General features: G+C 41.3%; 4 protein-coding genes across 6 annotated transcripts; 2 read left to right on the forward strand and 2 right to left on the reverse strand.

The window, feature by feature from the left end:
* Positions 1-146: 146 nt before the first annotated feature.
* LOC127792982 (uncharacterized) lies at positions 147-1,230 on the reverse strand. Its single transcript, XM_052323691.1, has one exon. It carries the CDS (start codon positions 1,087-1,089, stop codon positions 259-261), a length of 831 nt encoding a protein of 276 aa, XP_052179651.1. The 5' UTR covers positions 1,090-1,230; the 3' UTR covers positions 147-258.
* A 1,198-nt stretch (positions 1,231-2,428) lies between these two features.
* LOC127792980 (pentatricopeptide repeat-containing protein At2g15980) lies at positions 2,429-4,550 on the forward strand. Of its 3 annotated transcripts, XR_008021251.1 has the most exons (3): positions 2,429-3,999; positions 4,153-4,207; positions 4,309-4,550. XR_008021251.1 is itself a non-coding variant. In XM_052323690.1 (2 exons), the coding sequence occupies exon 1, from the start codon at positions 2,578-2,580 to the stop codon at positions 3,994-3,996; it is 1,419 nt and encodes a 472-aa protein (XP_052179650.1). In that variant the 5' UTR covers positions 2,429-2,577; the 3' UTR covers positions 3,997-3,999; positions 4,153-4,550. The 3 variants fall into 3 exon arrangements, 1 of the variants encoding a protein (XP_052179650.1); XR_008021250.1 differs by having other exon boundaries at positions 2,429-4,207; XM_052323690.1 differs by having other exon boundaries at positions 4,153-4,550.
* Positions 4,551-5,645: 1,095 nt separating this feature from the next.
* Positions 5,646-7,739, reverse strand: LOC127792983 (mitochondrial import receptor subunit TOM6 homolog). The gene is made up of 2 exons (XM_052323692.1): positions 7,486-7,739; positions 5,646-5,861 (listed from the first exon to the last, which is right to left on the reverse strand). Exon 1 carries the CDS (start codon positions 7,660-7,662, stop codon positions 7,498-7,500), a length of 165 nt encoding a protein of 54 aa, XP_052179652.1. The 5' UTR covers positions 7,663-7,739; the 3' UTR covers positions 5,646-5,861; positions 7,486-7,497.
* Positions 7,740-14,088: 6,349 nt separating this feature from the next.
* LOC127793244 (RING-H2 finger protein ATL65) lies at positions 14,089-16,352 on the forward strand. Its single transcript, XM_052324075.1, has one exon. It carries the CDS (start codon positions 14,615-14,617, stop codon positions 15,788-15,790), a length of 1,176 nt encoding a protein of 391 aa, XP_052180035.1. The 5' UTR covers positions 14,089-14,614; the 3' UTR covers positions 15,791-16,352.
* Positions 16,353-17,987: the final 1,635 nt, after the last annotated feature.

Genomic DNA, 17,987 nt, shown 5'->3' on the forward strand with positions numbered 1-17,987 from the left:
CTTGTTCGCTTGAAGGGTATGGAGAGGTAGTAGTATGAACTGTGTGGAGATTAATGGGGGAGAAAATTCTGATGATTTTGCAAGATTCGCCAGAAGGGTATGGAGAAGAAGTATGAATTTTGTTGAGATCAATGAAGGGTCGAAGATGGATGCAGTAATTAAAAGATACATTACAAGAAAGAAAGTTTTACAAGCGACATTATTATATATTCAGTAAACAGAGCTAGAATAGCCCTTTTTCAAGCCAATTTCACCTGCTTATTTGGACATCAATGTGCCAACAATCCCTGCAATAAGAGTAGTAGGATCTCCAAGCAGTGCCGATACGACAAACTGCAGAGCCAGAGCAGCTATCTTGCAGCATTTCTCCACTTTCCCCTTCTTGTGCTGATGAGTCTGCAGTGTGGCTTTGAGGTTGGGGATTCTGGTCTCCAGCTTCCGACCATTTCCCCCTCTCCCGAAGTAAATCTCCTGCCAATTCTCGACCAGCATCTCCTTGACACAAGCAACGTGTAGATTGTACTTCTTGCAGGTTGACCGGTAGCTCCAGCTCCTGCCCTTCCTGCCACACCGGAGGCACGGCTCGGTGACTTTACTGTACAGGGAGAGCTTCACCTCGCCATCATCGAGCACCATTGGCAAGTTGGCGCAGCAGGGGTGGAGATCGAACCCACAGGCTTCGCAGTGGTAGACAAAGCCAGTGACTGCCTTCTCGCATGCATTGCAGTAGCGTGAGATGCTTCCAGGGGCCCGCGGGAGGAACTTGAATGAGCATTTCGGGTAGAAGGGGTGGCGGAAGGAGGATGAAGGCAGAGCACAGAGCTTGTGGAGATCGTAATCACAGCTGCTGCACTTGTAGCTCGAGCCTATGCCGACTTCCTTGCAGCCATCACACTTGAAAGGGGCTTCTGTGTACTCAAACTTGAGCTTGTGATAGGGGTGGCTGAAGTGAGATATCTCATTGTATTTCATGGCTGGATTTGGCAGGTTAACACCAATGGGCTCTCTGGCAGCCAATATATAAAGGGTAAGTTTTCCGGGAATATTTTTCTTGATGGATGAGAATCCCTTTCTAGTCACATTTAGCATTTCTAATTGGGATTAATCCTTCTGCTTGTTTCTGAAGCTAACCAGAGGGATTTATGCTTATGGATTGTTGTGGTAGTTGCAATAATGAATGTGTTCAAGAATCAGATTCTAATCACTATTCTCTTGCATCCAAATATAACATATGATTCGTCCAACAGTTAATTACGTGTCAAAATTTACGTAGGAGCTTCCACACGATGAAAACCCAATTATCTTCCTAGGAAGAGTATCAATGTTCTGTAATATTCCTAATTATGTAGGCAGCCCTGTCGTCACTCGGAAGAATCTATCGGTTTCCAAATAATCTGGGATCAGTGACTCTGAATTAGTACAACAGATTAAGATCAAGACTGTCTTGTCTTCCTTGGGGAACTATGCTTAGAAGGAACGAATTCTCTAGTGAATGAAGTTAGCATACGGAATTGATCCTCTGTATTTTAAGGAATAGATGTTGCTTTAAGCCAAGAATGGAGGACTAGGAAAAGTCGCTAGAAGTGAATGTGAAGCTTTGTCGACTGGGTTTCACTTGCAGACTCTGGAACGAAAAGCGATGATTGAGACTCTTAGCCTTGAATAACGAAAGAAGGAGAAGATAAAATGAGGGTATGTTTTGGGGGATTCCTTCTTCTTCCTCTTCTTGTAGGTTGGCTTTAGCTTTTTTTGGTTTCTTTTGGGGACAAAGAAACATTTGGAGGGTTGTGAAGAAGCGTAAGGCTTTTCATCTTTGTATGTTCTGCTGTGCTGACCAGTGGCTTTGTACGTCCAAAGATGGAGTAGCCCCCCCCCATTAGTGATGTGCACAGCAGAACAGAGCGAAGTGGTTTTGGCTTTGGCAACAGGGAAAAGGGAAGAAGAAGAAGAAACCAAAGTCTGATTCTTTCTTGTGCTTCTTCTACACTCAATCTCTCTTCTTTTTCTTTCTTTTTTTTTTGGGTTCCCTTTGTTTTGTTTGGTTTTCTTCTTCTTAGTTCTTGATTCTCCCAGGGCTATGCTATGCTATTTCTTGCTCTCTGCCTTCATTTCAACTTTACCCATTGCTCCCTAAGTTGGCCTCCCTCCAAATTCCTAAACCATATTACCTTTTAGAAAGGTGTTTCTTCTATCTATAGTCGGTCCCATATCCAAATAAAAATGAAAGCAAAAGGGCATAAAACCACCGTGTCTCCTGGGGGAATTATACTGTAGGTAGGTGTGTGTACCACCACAGTCACTTCAATTTGAATATCATATTATTAACAATAAAGTATGACATGCTTAGTGAATTAACATGACACCACCTATATAATTTAGTTTAGTCATTAAAATATACGGAAAAGACTCTCTGCGTGTGTGTAGAATCCATCATTTTATCTTTCGTCGGACTGATTCCACGTCATTGATTCTCGATTTCTTAGCCGTTGGATGGATTGGAAGGTCACCGCACTGTAACCCTAACACCATCCGCAACTGAATGCTTTTCGCCGGAGAAACGAAACGGACGCCACTCCCATGGCGTGGTTAATCATCAAACGCAGCCTCTCCTGCTCTCCCTCGCCTCCCCCGGCCGAAACGCTAGCCTCCTCCGTGTTCACAATCCTCAAGCACCACCGCTCCAAGTCGCGATGGAACCAAATCCGATCTCTGTGCCGCCCCACCGGCCTCACCGCCGCTGAAGCCACCGAAATCATAGCCGGCCTACGCAACAGCCCCCACCTGGCGCTCCGCTTCTTCCTCTTCACGCTCCGTCACTCACTCTGCCAACACACCGTCCTGTCCTACTCCACTGTCATCCACACGCTCTCCCGCCACCGCCTCAAATCCAAAGCCATAACCCTAATGCAATCTGCGCTGCGTCACTTTCCGGATGAGAACAGCCCGGCGCTAAAAACTCCGAAGCTCTTCGAAACTCTGGTCAAGACTTACCGAGCGTGTGACTCGGCTCCGTTTGTTTTCGATTTACTGATCGAAGCTTGTTTGAGATCCAGCCGAACAGATCAGGCCGTTGAAATTGCTCGGATGTTACAGTCTCGAGGTATTTCTCCTACTGTTATCACCTGTAATTCGTTAATTAGGTCAGTTTCGAAGAGCCGTGGCTGTTTTGCTGGGCTTGACTTGTACAAGGAGCTTTCTGGGGTTGATTCGGAGGCTAAAGCTAGAGGTCGTAACGTTGTTGTTCCAAATGTGCATACTTTTAATGAGATTATGCTTGGTTTTTACCGAGAAGGCTTAGTGGAAAGCGTGGAAGAGGTTTGGAAGGAAATGGGAGAACTGGGTTGTGAACCAAATGCTTATAGTTACAGCATTCTGATGGCGGCTTATTGCGAGGATGGGCAGATGGGGGAGGCTGTGAAATTGTGGGAGGGAATGAGAATCAAGGGTGTGGAATATGATGCCGTGGCTTACAACACTATCATTGGTGGCTTTTGTAGAATTGGAGAGGTTGGAAGGGCAGAAGAGGTCTTTAGAGAAATGGGGTTGAGTGGTGTGGAGTGTTCTTGTGCCACTTTTGAGCACCTGATAAGTGGATATTGTCAGATTGGGGATGTGGATTCAGCAATACTCTTGTATAAAGATATGTGTAGGAAAGGTTTAAGGCCAGAGGGTTCAACGTTCGATGCTATCATTGAAGGGCTGTGTGGAAAGAACAGGGTTTCTGAAGCTATGGAGTTTTTGAGAGTTGCAGTAAGAAAATATGAGCTTTCACTGAAGGGTAAGAGCTACGAGTTTCTGATAAAGGGGTTGTGCCAAGAGGGGAGATTGGAAGATGCATTAAGGCTTCAGGCAGAGATGGTAGGAAAAGGGTTTCAACCCAATTTGGAGATCTACAGTGCTTTCATAGACTCATACACAAAACAAGGAAATCATGAACTGGCTAGAATGTTGAAGGAGGAGATGCTGGAGACCCAATTGCCTGAGGAAGAGGAATAGATGGTTTTCTCTTCTCCCCTTCTCTTGAGCTGCCTTTGATTTTGGTGTTCAGTTTGCTGCACCTTCAAATAGACGAATTTGTTTAAAAATTTAAACCCATTCTAGTGCATATACTGCTGTATTTATCAGGAATTGTCTTCTGTTTCCTATATGCAGCTTGCCATTCCTTGAGAGTTCTTTCAGGAAGGGAGGAGGACTACCTTGAGTTGAAGTTTGATCCTACTTTTTTTTGTTTTTTGTTTGTAGAGAGGTCGGTAACATAACCTTCTTAAACAATGTTTTCCATTCACTAATAAGATTTCTTTTGGGCAGAGGGCGGACATCCTTGATCTGAAGTTTGCACACGGTTAAGTGACTGCAGTTAAGAACCTTGCTGCTTCATAGTGCGGTTGGATGAGAACACACCACCACTCACAAGCCTTTATCCCCTGCGAAGGGTTGGGCATATGAGTTCCAATTCTCCGTCTAATATATGATCATATTTTTTTGTAAGAATCTTGGGAGAAGGTTTATTATCATCATTATTATTTTATTTTATTCGTACTTCTTTGCCACCAACGTTTCCCATTCTGTCCACTTGCCGCAAGTATTAATTCTTCATTTTTTGGATGCCCTCCTTGTACAGCTTCTGTTCGATTTCACAATTTCAACCAAAAAAAAGATAAATTTGAATTAAATCCGCAATAATTACACTGAGAGTGGTTGAAATTGTACTATAAAAAATTGTGCCACGTGGGATGCATGGTACCGGTAGAAGTCTTCACGGTAAAGGCTGCATCTTCTCTTATTATAATCAATCTTGTTACCGTCCTAGGACAAAAATTTTGATGACTACCCGATCGTCCCTTTTGGAGTCTAATAACAAGGTTCCAGTACCAGTACTACATATATACGTAGATCTTTTGGAGGGAGTCCTCCATAAAGAATTTGCCTAAAAAATATTAAGAGCAGGAGGCTTTTGAGTGGGAATTTACACAACGCGGGAACTGCCAGACTTCTGCCTTCGCCACTAAGGCCAAGACTTTACTGGCTAGGCAAAAAAATTTCACAAGCAGCACACGGATCTATAAATTTTAAAGTCACTACAATTTGTTTACAGTTTGACCTTTGAACCAAATAAAGCATGAATAAATTTGTTAAATTTAACAGCATGTACATTTTTGTGATTCCAGTCAAACTATTAACATACTTTTGTACAAAAAGGAGTTAAAAAGTGTTTAATTCAAGTAAAGAAGATCCATTGGTTCTTCACCTGGATTTGAACTACATCAGGATATCATGGAAGGTCCATCGCTTAAATAAAAATAAATAGTAATAATTATTCCTGCATGTCAAATAGGATAGCGTTATTCAGTCTGAAAATCGAAGTCCAAATGTAGTCCGAGGAGAGTGAAATCTTTCTTTCTACTTTCGGGCTGGAAATCATTATCCTATCACCATAAACAAACCCACGCAGTAACACTTGCCAATCCTGTTATCCAGCTTCCTGAATATTTCATATGGAAGCAAACTCATGGGTCCAGAAATTCAACTCCTGGAGTTGTTTCTATTCAACTAAAACAACCCTCCCACCCACCCATACTCATCCATATTCCTGTTCATATTCAATCAAAACCACCCTCCCACCCACCCATGAAAAGCAAAACCAATATATAACATGACATTCGGATTGACAAGCAAGATTAAGTTGAAACAAACTCAATACTTCAATGCCATGAGGTTCAAATTAACTTAAAAACTACCACAGATATTTGCTAGCCTCCCAAATACTGAGCTTCGGAACCTACGAGCCAAGACATAAAAAGAAAACAAAAGACATATAGGCAATTGCTCTCCATTCCAGCATTCCTTCCCTTGCAGGCCAACTGCAAGAGGTAAAGCTTATGTTATCACCAGTCTATCATAGAAGATAAACTAAAAACCTGCTGATAATTAGAACTGGATACACCATAACGTTTTAAGTCATTACCAGTATATCATAACAAAAAATAATACAAATTTCTTCTTCACTTCCTGTTTTTCTTTTATATTCTGTTTTTCTTTTTTTTTTTTTAATGGTGGGTGTTAAACAACAGCAGGTATTCAGTGTAAGAGTTCAGGGACTGGTTTAGAAGATATGAAAAAATTCAACATGGCAAGAAATATTCCAGTCTGTATAGTTCACGAAAGTTGTAAACCCATGGATACATCCACAAGAATAGCTGCTTTGCCCTTAACAGAAATATCTAGGTTCATTGCTAATTTTGCACTTCCCAAAGTGCACATAAAAAAACAACATATCCAGCCTTTATCCCACTATCCCAAAGTGCACATAATTTAAAAAAAAAAAAAACACTAAACGAAAAATGTAAATGTTGCAAGTTGATAAATTTCCAAAGCTAACAGGCAGCACACCAAGAATTCTAATACATTGATTACCAAGTTCCTTCCAGCTTCAACAAGCATTCTATGACGAGGAACAAAAGAACAGACATCTAATGACAGATTCCTTTATGTGGTCAGTGCATGTAAGGAGAAACCCGTAAACGACGAAATATAAATGTGGCAAAACAACAGATTTTTAAAGCTAACAAACAGCACAGCAAGAATACCAAAACATTGATTATCAAGTTTCTTCCAGCTTCAATAAAAGTTCTTTGGCAAGAAACAAAACAACATACAGTTAATAACACATTCCTTTATGTAGCCTTTGCCATAGCGCATGTAAGGAAAAAACAAACAATAAACGACAGAAAAAAATGTTGCAAGTCAATAAATTTTCAAACGTAACAAACAGCAGAATGAGAATTCTAACACATTGGATGCTGTGTTTTTTCTAGCTAATAAGCATTCTCCGGCAAGAAAGAAAAGAACAGATGATTGACTACAGATTTTGATATTCTTCTATTAACAAGCAACTCCATGATGGGCTACCTCTATGCCATCCTCTTCTTCACCATGCTTTACCATCACCTCAAAGTCTTAACCTTACGGATAACAAATTTTATATATCATCGCCCTTTTTCTGTTTTCAAACCAGACCTAGATTGCTATTACTGTTGTAATATGATAGCAAACATCACTAAAATTGGAATCTTTGAGCTCTTTCTCAGACATTTTCCACTTCTCTTTCCAGTTCACCCCTAAATTCGCTCAAAACTGGATTACAGTGAACAGACACCAATAACTATCAAGGAGGAGAAATGAATTGCCATAAACACATGAAATCAGCAATCAGTACGATAAAATTTCCGAATATTGGCAAGCAATATATCACCACTTTATGGAGGTTTTTCATCGCCACCGCCCGTGAATGTAAAGACACACATCAATTACACGTATCACAAACTACACATCATTCCTTAAATCGAAGCGAATTACAAGGCATGAACAAAATCATCTCCTGTTCCGCACAATATGGAGTATGGAGAGAGAGTAATCGAAGAACACAGCAGAAAACCAAAGAGAGCACGAATAGAAGTATATAGGCAGAAGATTTAGGGATTTTACCAGAGAGAGGATTTAGAGATCAAGCTTGAGTTCGTCTTTCTGGTCGGAGAAATAGTGAAGAATGTAAGGGGCGACACGAACCACCGAGACCCAAACGCCGAACATGGCGACGTGGCTCTTGAGCTGCTTCAGAGCCACCTCCTTGTCCGGCTTCCGGGGAAACATTGACGCGAACATCTTCACTTTCTCTCTCTCTGAACCCCTGAATCTGAAACCCTAGCTGCTCTGATATTGCTCTGATATTAGTTCCCTCTTCGACCAGACTTTAGGTTAAAAAGAACAGTACAGGGTCAAACTTGGAAATGAAAATTATAATTTAAAGATATTAATAAATTCATTCAGTAATTTTATAATGAAAAAAATTATACAACAATATTAACATAAATTAATAATAAAAGTCACATAAAACTCATGATCAAATATTTAAATTATAAATAAAAAATTATTAATATATTAACAAAATAATAAATGATATTCAAATAACAGGCAACAACTTTTACACATATTTCAAATTATTTTTGGATGTCGAAATTTTTTTAAAAAAATAAATGTCTATAAAAAATAAACATTATTTAAAATAATCTTAATTCTAATAAAATTAGAAAAAAATTAAAATAGACATTATTTGTAAGAATGTTAATCTTATTAAAATTAAAAATATATATATAAATATTATTTATAATAATATTAATTCTAAACTATTTCGAATTATTTCATGTTACTTTATAAAGTTGGTGTTGTGTATAAACTTAATTTAGAGAGAGGTCACTAAATTTTTTTAAAAAAATAAAATAAGAATCGATACCTTTTAACCAAATCTCGACAAACAATTAATAATGGCCAAAATTTACTCTTCTAAGTAAAGACATCCTCGGTATAGATTTCCTTTTTCTGAAATAAATTTTCATAGAGTGAGTAGTGAGCTCCCCCTTCCCCCCCCCCGGCAGCCCGCGAAAATCAATATCCATTGTCCATCATGTGAATAATTAAACGACAGAAGAAGGACTCTGCACAAATATTTTGATACTTAAGTCAAACACTGTCGACAGTGATTCGTTGGCCTGCACTGGTGTGGTGGATCTGAGAGAGAGGAGATGGAGTGTTTGGTTCAACCTATTAACCCGCGTGGCCCGTCCTTACAAAGTACTCCGATGTTTAAGTCAATGAGCGAGTAAGTAGGTATGCAAGGTATTAGTCAGTAGAAAAAACATACTCTGACTCTCAAAAGAGTTGGCTGATATATAGGAGGATGTGTCCTCCTGCATGCGCTGTACGTATGTAGATAATGTGATGGAATAGTCGGCGTCAGCAGGAATGTCCATGTAGCAAGGCGTCGACTAGACCCTCATTAATATGGATGTGATTCGTCATTAATGAGGATGGGATCTGAGGTGAATGTGCGGAAACCCAGACGCGACTGTAATGATGTTGTCGCAAACAGGCCAAGATAGGATCGGCATGGGCCGGTCAAATGGGTAGAGAAAATGGGCATGAATGGTCCAACTGGGGTGGCCCCTATGTAATACCCAGGAATGATTTGAGGTCATAAATAATATTTGATAAATGGTACAAGTGGAATTATCAAAAGAATAAGACTTTAGGACACACTATTGCAGTCTTAAAAGACCGAAGTGGCTCGAGGGAGTACCCCAGACCTTAGATAGCCAAGGAAAATGGTATAATATCGACAAGTGATTCGAATTATGATTTTTAGTGATTAAATAAATTGGATCAGGAACAGTTTTCGGTACAGCTATTGACCGGGCTGAGGAAAACCGAATCGACGTAGGAGACATCCGAAAAGTCAACGGAGCATGTTGGGGACTAGTATTTAATGTGTAGAACAACCCTTAAGCGATTTCGGGTTGAATCAAATGGATTTAAGGTCAATTTGACCAATCGGGCCTAAGTGCAATTTTCTAATTTTACCCGAGGGAGGTCAAAACGATAATCTTTCAGGAATCTTGAGGGTCAAATAAGATGTACTAAACTTGTGGGACTTAGAGGTATATTTGGATTTATTAGGGGTGCTTTGGAAGGGGGCAGAAATGTCATTTGGAAAGTCAAGGGGGTGAAAGTGCAAATTATCAAACTTGCATAGTGTGAACACAGCAACCAGATTTCGGCTGCCGCAAATCTTTGCACGTGGAGGCCGATCTCGGCAAAGGGATGGCCAAGGGCGACCTGGGGGAGGTGGTAGCCGGCGCGAGGATGCTTGGTGACCAAGCTATGGCTGGTGATTGGCCAGATCTCAACCGGTTTTTGGGTATAAAAGGGGCCGAGGGTTTCGGATTTTGGAGCTCAAAATCGATCGTGTTTTTGGATGTTTTTGAGAGAGTGATTAAGGGGCTTTTGATCCTTGCATCGAGGAGAAGAGATTGGGAGTAATTTGAAGCATTTTGGTGTGAGTTTGAGGGTTGTTCGAGTTCGGCCGAGAATCGGAGGCGGTCCGCCACCGCCGACCTGCAACTGGCCGTTTGGGCCATTTTCCGGCGAGCTTTCGGCCTAAAAATGGTGCCGTTGGGATCGACTCACCGAGGGCTTGAAGGGGGTGTGCTTAGATCGGTCATCGGAGGGGTCGTCGCCGGCGGGTCTTGAGGAAGAAGACGACGCGCGTGGCTGCACGCGCCAGCCTCCACGCGCAGCCACGCGCAGGGCGCGTGAGAGCGCGTGCGAAGGGCTATTTTGGTAATTTTAATTCCAATATTTTTATTTAATTATTCTAGGAATTATTGTGTTGAAATATTTCGGAAAATAGTTGAAGAAATAATTATTTTGGAATTAACGAGGAGAAAATTGGGAGAAAATAGAGAAAATTATGGAAAATTGAGGAAAATGGATTTTAACGCTTCCTTAATTAAATATGGTGTTTAGGAAGTACTGTGGCTCGAGGTTGAGTATAAGTTCAAGCATTTGGGATTTGGCACGCAAACCGAGGCGTTGCACGAGGATCGAGGCGATCTGAATACATTCGAGGTGAGTGGTTTGATTCCAACTTTTCCTTGTTTTGGAAGTGTTCTTAGGTGCTTGTGGTGAGTTCTAGTGAGCGGTTATACCCTCCTGGACATAAATTGTTTTACAAGGCTTTGCTTATGATCATTGTGTCGATATTTGCTACATTGCATTAACTGTTTATTTTAAAATGTTGGTGCATGGCGTGTAAATCTTCATATCATTTGGGGTCAAGTTTAATTGCATCGTTGGGTCCGTATGGGGCGGGATGGGGTCTGCTTGAGATTGGGACAATGTTAATCCAGGTGAACGGGTGTCACACTGGGGGCACTCGAGGGAATAATGTTAAACCAGGTGAACGGGTGTCACGACGGTGCACCCGAGGGATTAACGTTGGACCAGGTGAACGTGTGCCACAGTGGGGCATTCGAGGGATTAAGTATGTCAAGGTGATATCTCGAGTTAGACATGTCTTGCATATTTACGTTTATCTGAGTATGCCATGCTCGTGTGTCTCTCATGCATTGTATGAACTGTTTTATGCCGTCACTTAGATGTTTATCATCTAACTTGGGCTATGCCCCTGGAACGTTTAATATTCCAGCCAGGAACTGCTGCGGAGGCAAGGATGTGGCCGGTTGAGGGCCAATGGTGCTTAGTTTGTTAAGTCGTTGTAACGTTTGGAGGATTTAACATGCATTTCAGGTTGTAAACGAGTAGTTGTATATAGCAATTTTATCATTTGATCTGTATTATGTATTTTGCTATGGAAATACAATGTAAGAACTATGGTGTTTGGTATTAGTGTATCCGCTGCGTTGTATTAAGACTCGTTTAGGTTATTGATCTTGATAGTTAAACGGGCAAGACTGGGGTTCGCGGGGTTTTGTTTCTGCATGTGAAGATTGTTCTTGAAATACCGCGCGTGTTGAACTTAAAGAAAAAAAAAAAGAAGAAAAATCCCGGGAATACCCTTATAGTGACACGCCTGGCGAGACGGGGTGTTACACCCTAACCTACTGATATTTCATAGCGTGCATCCCTCCTATTATGCGAGTTGATTGGTGAGCCAACGAACTACAAGGGTCGTTGAGAGTTCGCTCGAAACGTAGCTGGGTGTTCGCCTGAATAGGTTGATAAGTTAAGAGGCATTACCGAGAGTTCGCTTGGCCCTGCCATACGAGCCTGGGCTCCAACAGCGTGTGAGCTCGCTTCAATGGGCTTAGCTCGAGGTCTACTGGACCTTTTATGATTGGGTCAGTCCACTAAATTAAGCCCAGCCCATAAGGAATAGAGTGGGGAATACCCATAATAGACACTAAAGTTGTTAAAAATTGTAGATTGAAATTTTTACTAGTATCAAAAACATAATTTTCTAAAATAAATATCTACTTATTTATAGAGCGATATGGGATAATTCTAAGTAGAATAGAATTGAAATTTTTATAAATAATGTCTATTTCTTATAAATGACATTTATCTTCTTAGATAAATTTTTAAATATCGAAATTATCTTATTTTACATGTTATATGGACTGTCGCATTTTGGAAAAATATTTTTGACAATTGTGCCGCCCCTAACAAAGCCCAACTCCTGGGCCACGAGCGCCTTGTGAGTGTTTTGGCGACCCTATGGCCTTTACAGTAAGGTCACAGGCATTTTCTGTGAACATCTAAGGGTGTTTCTTTAGAGCTTTCTTACTATTTTGCCTGAGAGTCTCACAGAGAGACTTATCGAGATAGGTCAAAATGGCAAAAATATCCCCTTACCTACAATGTCTCTTCTTCTCTATCTCCCATTCGCATGGCTGCCGCCTTCAACAAGCTCTAGCATCTACTGTCGCCTTCATCATGCCGACTCTAATGCAACGACAAGTGTTGGAACTTGCTAGAGACAAGGGAGAGAAGAGGTTGGCTAATGGGCATTTTTGTTATTTTGACCTCTCTCGATGAGCTTTTTCTGAGGTTCTCAAACAAAGTAGCATTAATTGTTCTCCCATGGCCCCCTGGTCGAGTCGTGCACCCTTCTAGTCTTCCATTGTTGGGTTAGCCCAATTGATCTTTGTTAACCCATTTATTAATTTTTTTTCTTTTGTACTTTTTGTACTATGCCATATCAGTAGAAAATTATGAAACCACTCAAACTTAGAAAATGTATAATTACTTAGTGATTAAACTGAATTAATCAAATTGACAATGAGAGCCACTGCCTGTGCCTGGTTTTATTATATTAATTTCTATCTTCTTCAGTGGCATCATTCTCTATGTTGAATTGATCTTGTTCACTAACTAAACAACAAAAAGTTTAGAAGCCATGACGATATGCAATTGTGTATGACAATAATTGAGCTTAAATCTCAGGCTTTGTTTGGAATAGAATTTATTTGGACACAATATAATATGTTTTCTCCTCCAATTTAGGAAAGCGGCAAGTTTGAAATAGCAATTGAAATGGATGAATTATGGGGGTATTTTTACTCTCTCTTCCAAACAAATAAACAAAGGGAACAATTCCTAAAAAGATCTACATTTTATCCATTCAATTGGCACTGGGCGAGGAAGGCAGTCTTGTCTCCTTATCCTATGCCTTTTCATATACTTCTTGTTCCCTAACCTAAACAAGTAAACTTCTGAGTGTGAGTGACACCGATGGCCCAGCAGCCTAGCGCCTATCCCAATTCATTTGCAATCACCTCATTCATCAAACTACCAAATTTCGATCAAACCAATTCTTCCTTCCAGCTAAAGGATTGCCAAATGGGGAGATTTCGAGACATCGGAGTTAGTGATCGAAGTACAGCGATAGTGTCACCTGCAAGACACTTCGATGGTGAAGTGAGTAAGGGATTGAGTTGACAAAATCTCAATAGACTAAAAAAAAACATACCTTAACCTATGAGCAAATTAACTTATATAGAGAAAAAAATAGCTCCCTAACATACAAACTGCCCCTAGGCGTTGCAACGGGATGGAATGGTATTCAGCGCCGACGAGGTTTTTTGATGGAAATATGGTGTTAACGTACAAGACATTTATTAAATGTTGTATTAAATGTCGATAGAACCTATAGTGGGCGCGAGAGTGTTACAGGTATAGAAGTGATGATGATCACTATTGACAGGTATCGAGCCGAGATTAGGCTGAAAGACCGATAGACGTCTTGAAATTCTATCAAATCGGGTCCAATTAGGCAGTACGGTCCACCAACCATAATAAATAAAAAGCAAGGATGCTCCTGAAAATATTTAAAAGCTAAGAATATTGTAACCTCACCACCCACATTATTGTTGTTCTCTTCCCTTTGTTTTCTATCTTGTCTGTCCCCGTTGGAGCATTGCACCCTCAGGAATATCACTAGTGTAGCAGTAGTAGTAGTAGTAGTATCTATCATGGCTTCCAACTCCCATTTCCATTCCCCAGTCCCCACAAATAAATCAACGTATGGGACAACTATTATGCTATTTTTGGACATTGAAATTCATGTTATAAGACATTATTGTTATTGTCTGCTATAGTAATAAAGAGGCCCAAACCACTAATTAACAAGAGAGTAGATATAATGAAGCCAAATCATCAATTGGCTGGATTGAGAGCCCAAACAAATTCAAGGGTCACCATGAGCGTTAATACCAGATCTCCGTGTGACACCAATTTTTATGGTGCGCTGCCCTCTACCGGATCATTGCCCCCCTCCAAAGGAGAGGCAAATTAAATGGAAGCAGTGAAGCTCAGAATATACGCGCAGCCAAACGAGTTTTTAGTACCAAACCACGAAGCTTTTCTCACCAGAGGAAACGACCCGCCAATACCTTTGACTAAATTGAGACCAATCAAACCTTCCCACGTGGCGTCCCCCATACGGGTATGAGAAAGCCGCTGGCGAATCCCGAGCTGCCAGCGTAATCCCCACAGTAAGGGCTCAGTACCTTTCCGACACTTAGAAAACCCCCAAGCTGCTCTAAAATTCACAAATGTTGACGTGTCGTTCGCCCGAAGCCCGTCGACAAATCGTAACATAGACGGGACGCACCAATCCACCACTCCACTGCTCGTAAGTCAAAACCACCCAAAATACGCATTAAACCCTCCAAACACACCCCAATTCCCAACTCCACCAGCCTCCATTAACAACCCCTCGCAAAACCCATTGCTCCTCCGCCACCGCTTTATCTGGACCATGATCGCCGCGGCCGCCCCAGCTCCCGCGCCGAAACACCGAGCGCCGCGGTGGACGCCGTCACCGGAAGCCACGTTGTCCCTTCCACAGTCGTCGTCCCCGCCGCCGTCGAAGCTCCCGGTTGATTTCAGTCCTCCTTTAATAGCTATGGTCGTGATCATCGCCACGGCGTTCGTTATCATCACGTACTCTCGGATAATCTCGCGGCACTTTGTGAACACACGCCGCCGGTGGCGGCAGTGGCGTAGGCGGCGGCGGCTGATGCGGTCCTACGTGCCATCCTCGGCCGGCGACATCGAGTCCCCTCCCTACAATGGATCCCCCTTCGATCCAACCGACGGTTTCGACGTGTTGTCGCCCTACGGCCTCGACGAATCCGTCATCAAGACCATTCCTCTCTCCGTTCACACCAGGAAGAGCAGCGTTCACGAGTGCGCCGTCTGTCTGCTCGAGTTCGAAGAGAACGACTACGTCCGGACACTTCCGGTGTGTTACCACGCGTTTCACGTCGATTGCATCGATATATGGCTCAGGTCGCATGCGAATTGTCCGCTCTGCCGCGCCGGAATATTCCGGCCGGAGTCTCCGTTTATTCCGGTGATGGCGGCGAGGATCAGGCCGAGCCTGGACGACATGATCGTGGAGAGCGCGATCCTGGAACCGCTGGCAGAAGCACCGCCGGAGTCGGAGACGACGGTCGGAGAGATCACGCAGGAGCCGTCTCCGAGACAGAACTATTCGGAGGACCGTTTCAACGGCCGCGATTTCCTGCTGAAGCGTTCGTACTCGTTCGGATTCGAACGGAATATAGGATCGGAGAGGATAGTTCTGGAGCCCGCCACCGCGTCCCCGTGGAGGTACCGGCGAGGAGGAAGCTTCTGGAGCAAGAGGCCGTCGCCTTTCAGCTCGCTAAGCAAACCGCGAGTGTTCTCGTTCCGATACTGCAGAGGCATGAAGTCCCCCTTCTTCCGGCGGCGAGGCGGATTCTTTCCGTTATCGGAATCAAGCTCAAGGTACGCGGGCAGCGGAGGCGGCTCGTCGCGGCGGACCAAGTCGATGGCCAGTCCGATGTTCATGCGGTCGTCGGGGACGGCCGCCGGGCTATTCTCGTCGAGCCGGCTGAGGAGCGGCGATCCCGAGGCATTGCTGTCGCCGGAGAGATTCAGCAGACGGTGAAGACGACGCCAACACGTAGACATCCGTACAAAATCCTGACAAACACAGATAAATATAAAAATTACATACATATATGTATATGTTGTCATCGGGAAACGTATGAATAGCAGTTGGAAAGTGGAGGCGATTGCCGGTGATGGGTGGGTGGCCGGAGGAGGAGGTGGCTGATCTGATGGGGTCAGGCGCTTTAATGGAGAAATTAATGAGTTGTGCAGTGGGCTGAATTCTCAAAGCCTCTGTCATTTAATGGAGGGTTGTTGTTGGAGATTGGATCAGCATTTAATGAAAATTAAACACGCCAAACAGAGTGTGAGTGTGCGAGTGAGTGAGAGAGAGAGAGAGAGTCGAAGAGAGATCCATGGAGGCAGAATCGAATCCGAATGCGAATCCGAATCAGACTCACACTCAGGTCCCCAATCTCTCTCCCTCTCTCTCTCTCTCTCTCTCTCAACTTTCTTTCTTCTTCTCTGTTAATGCAAACGGCTCTATTTTCCTTTTTTCTAAGGCGGCTCTTCTTCATTTTGTCGTATATTTAATGGAAAAAATCGGATAATTCTTTTTTTTTTTTTAGCCTAATGAATAATAAATAAATATATATTATTTTTAGATAACGTTTAGTTGTTTTAATTTAATTTTAAAATTTCCAAATAACATAGTTAGGAAGCATGATCAATTACTATATAATAAATAAATTAATTAATTAATATATTGTTTTGGGGGGGGGGGGACGGGGGGATGGCATTAATTGCATGGTTGGTGACAGCTCACTAATACCAATAGCAAGAAGATAAAAAATAATGAATATCCCCTAGTATTTGCTTGGGGAGTTATGAAAAGGTCATTTATTTTATTTTTAGATTATTATTATTATTATTATTATTATGTAATTTAAATGCTGCTTTGAATTGTCTCTATCTTCGAGTCCACTCGTTTCCATTTGTCCAGTCAACAACAACAACTACTTCTTCTTCCTGCTATTTAATGAGACGTGCTTTTAAAATTAGTTTTTAATTTTAACATTATTAAAACTTTAATTGAGAGTTTGACTCAGGAGGAGACACTATCCAATTAATTAATTAATTAATTAATTGTTCTCTTAATTAATCCTTTTCTTATACTTAGAAAGACTTGGAATTGGCTCGGGCTACCATCAAATTAAACAGCAGCCCAGAGTTTCTCTAGATGAACTAATTAATATGGAAAAAATATCCCAAGGAAATGTTATATTTGTAAATAAATTTGACAAATAATCTGATATGGTATACATAAATTTATAATAATTTATAAATTTATTTAGGTCAATTTATAAATATTCAAATTTATTTGTGAAAATTGCATTTCCCATATCCACATGCGTTGATAAATTAGTATAAAAGGATGCTCCAATATTCGTCGTTCCATTAATTGCCATCATCCCATGCCACCGCAGGAGTCGCTTTAGGTGAATTGTCACCAATTAAGTTCTTGAAAATGTCATTTTCAGTAAATTTATGTAACAATTTTGTTTGTGATTCTTTGATGTGAAGCAGAGAAAAGTGAAGAGATGTGTTTTAAAAATTTGCCCAAACTTAAAACCGGCTCAAAAGAAGTATGGGTGCGTTTGATAGACATGAAAAATGAGGGTGTATTTTATTTTTTATCTAAATTTTAGAAAATTCTATAAAATAACTTTTCAATTTCATGAAATTCGAATTCTATTTTAGTTCAAAAAATGAATATTTTTTTTGAAATCAAGGAATTGAAATTCCTAGATATTGGGGTGAGAATTAGAATTTCATCCTCATTTTTCAACTCTATCAAACGCATCATAAGATTAAAGATATGGAGGTTGGAAAGACTTTCTCGAGAGAGATCTTCTTAAGGGTCTCTCTTGGTCCTAAGTACCCCCAAAAGACCATTCTCGAAGCCCTTTTTGGGTCCTAAAAATAGTCTTAATAATGGCCGGTTAAAAATGCATCTAACTCAATTTCAAAATTTTTACTTAAAGATAAAAAAGAAACAATCTTAAAAAACGAGGATACTCTTTCACATGTGAATCTTAATCTTATAAATAGGAAGTTATCATTTTGATTGAAGTACGCAGAACTCTTACACAATTTATCTAAATATTTTTTATTTTTTGATCGAAACTGACTTAAGTATTAAAGAACTTATGTGAGAGAGATCTTATGCCCTTAGCTATTTTCTATTTTACAAG

Source organism: Diospyros lotus, unplaced genomic scaffold, assembly GCF_014633365.1.
Source record: "Diospyros lotus cultivar Yz01 unplaced genomic scaffold, ASM1463336v1 superscaf1, whole genome shotgun sequence".
Lineage (NCBI taxonomy): Eukaryota > Viridiplantae > Streptophyta > Magnoliopsida > Ericales > Ebenaceae > Diospyros > Diospyros lotus.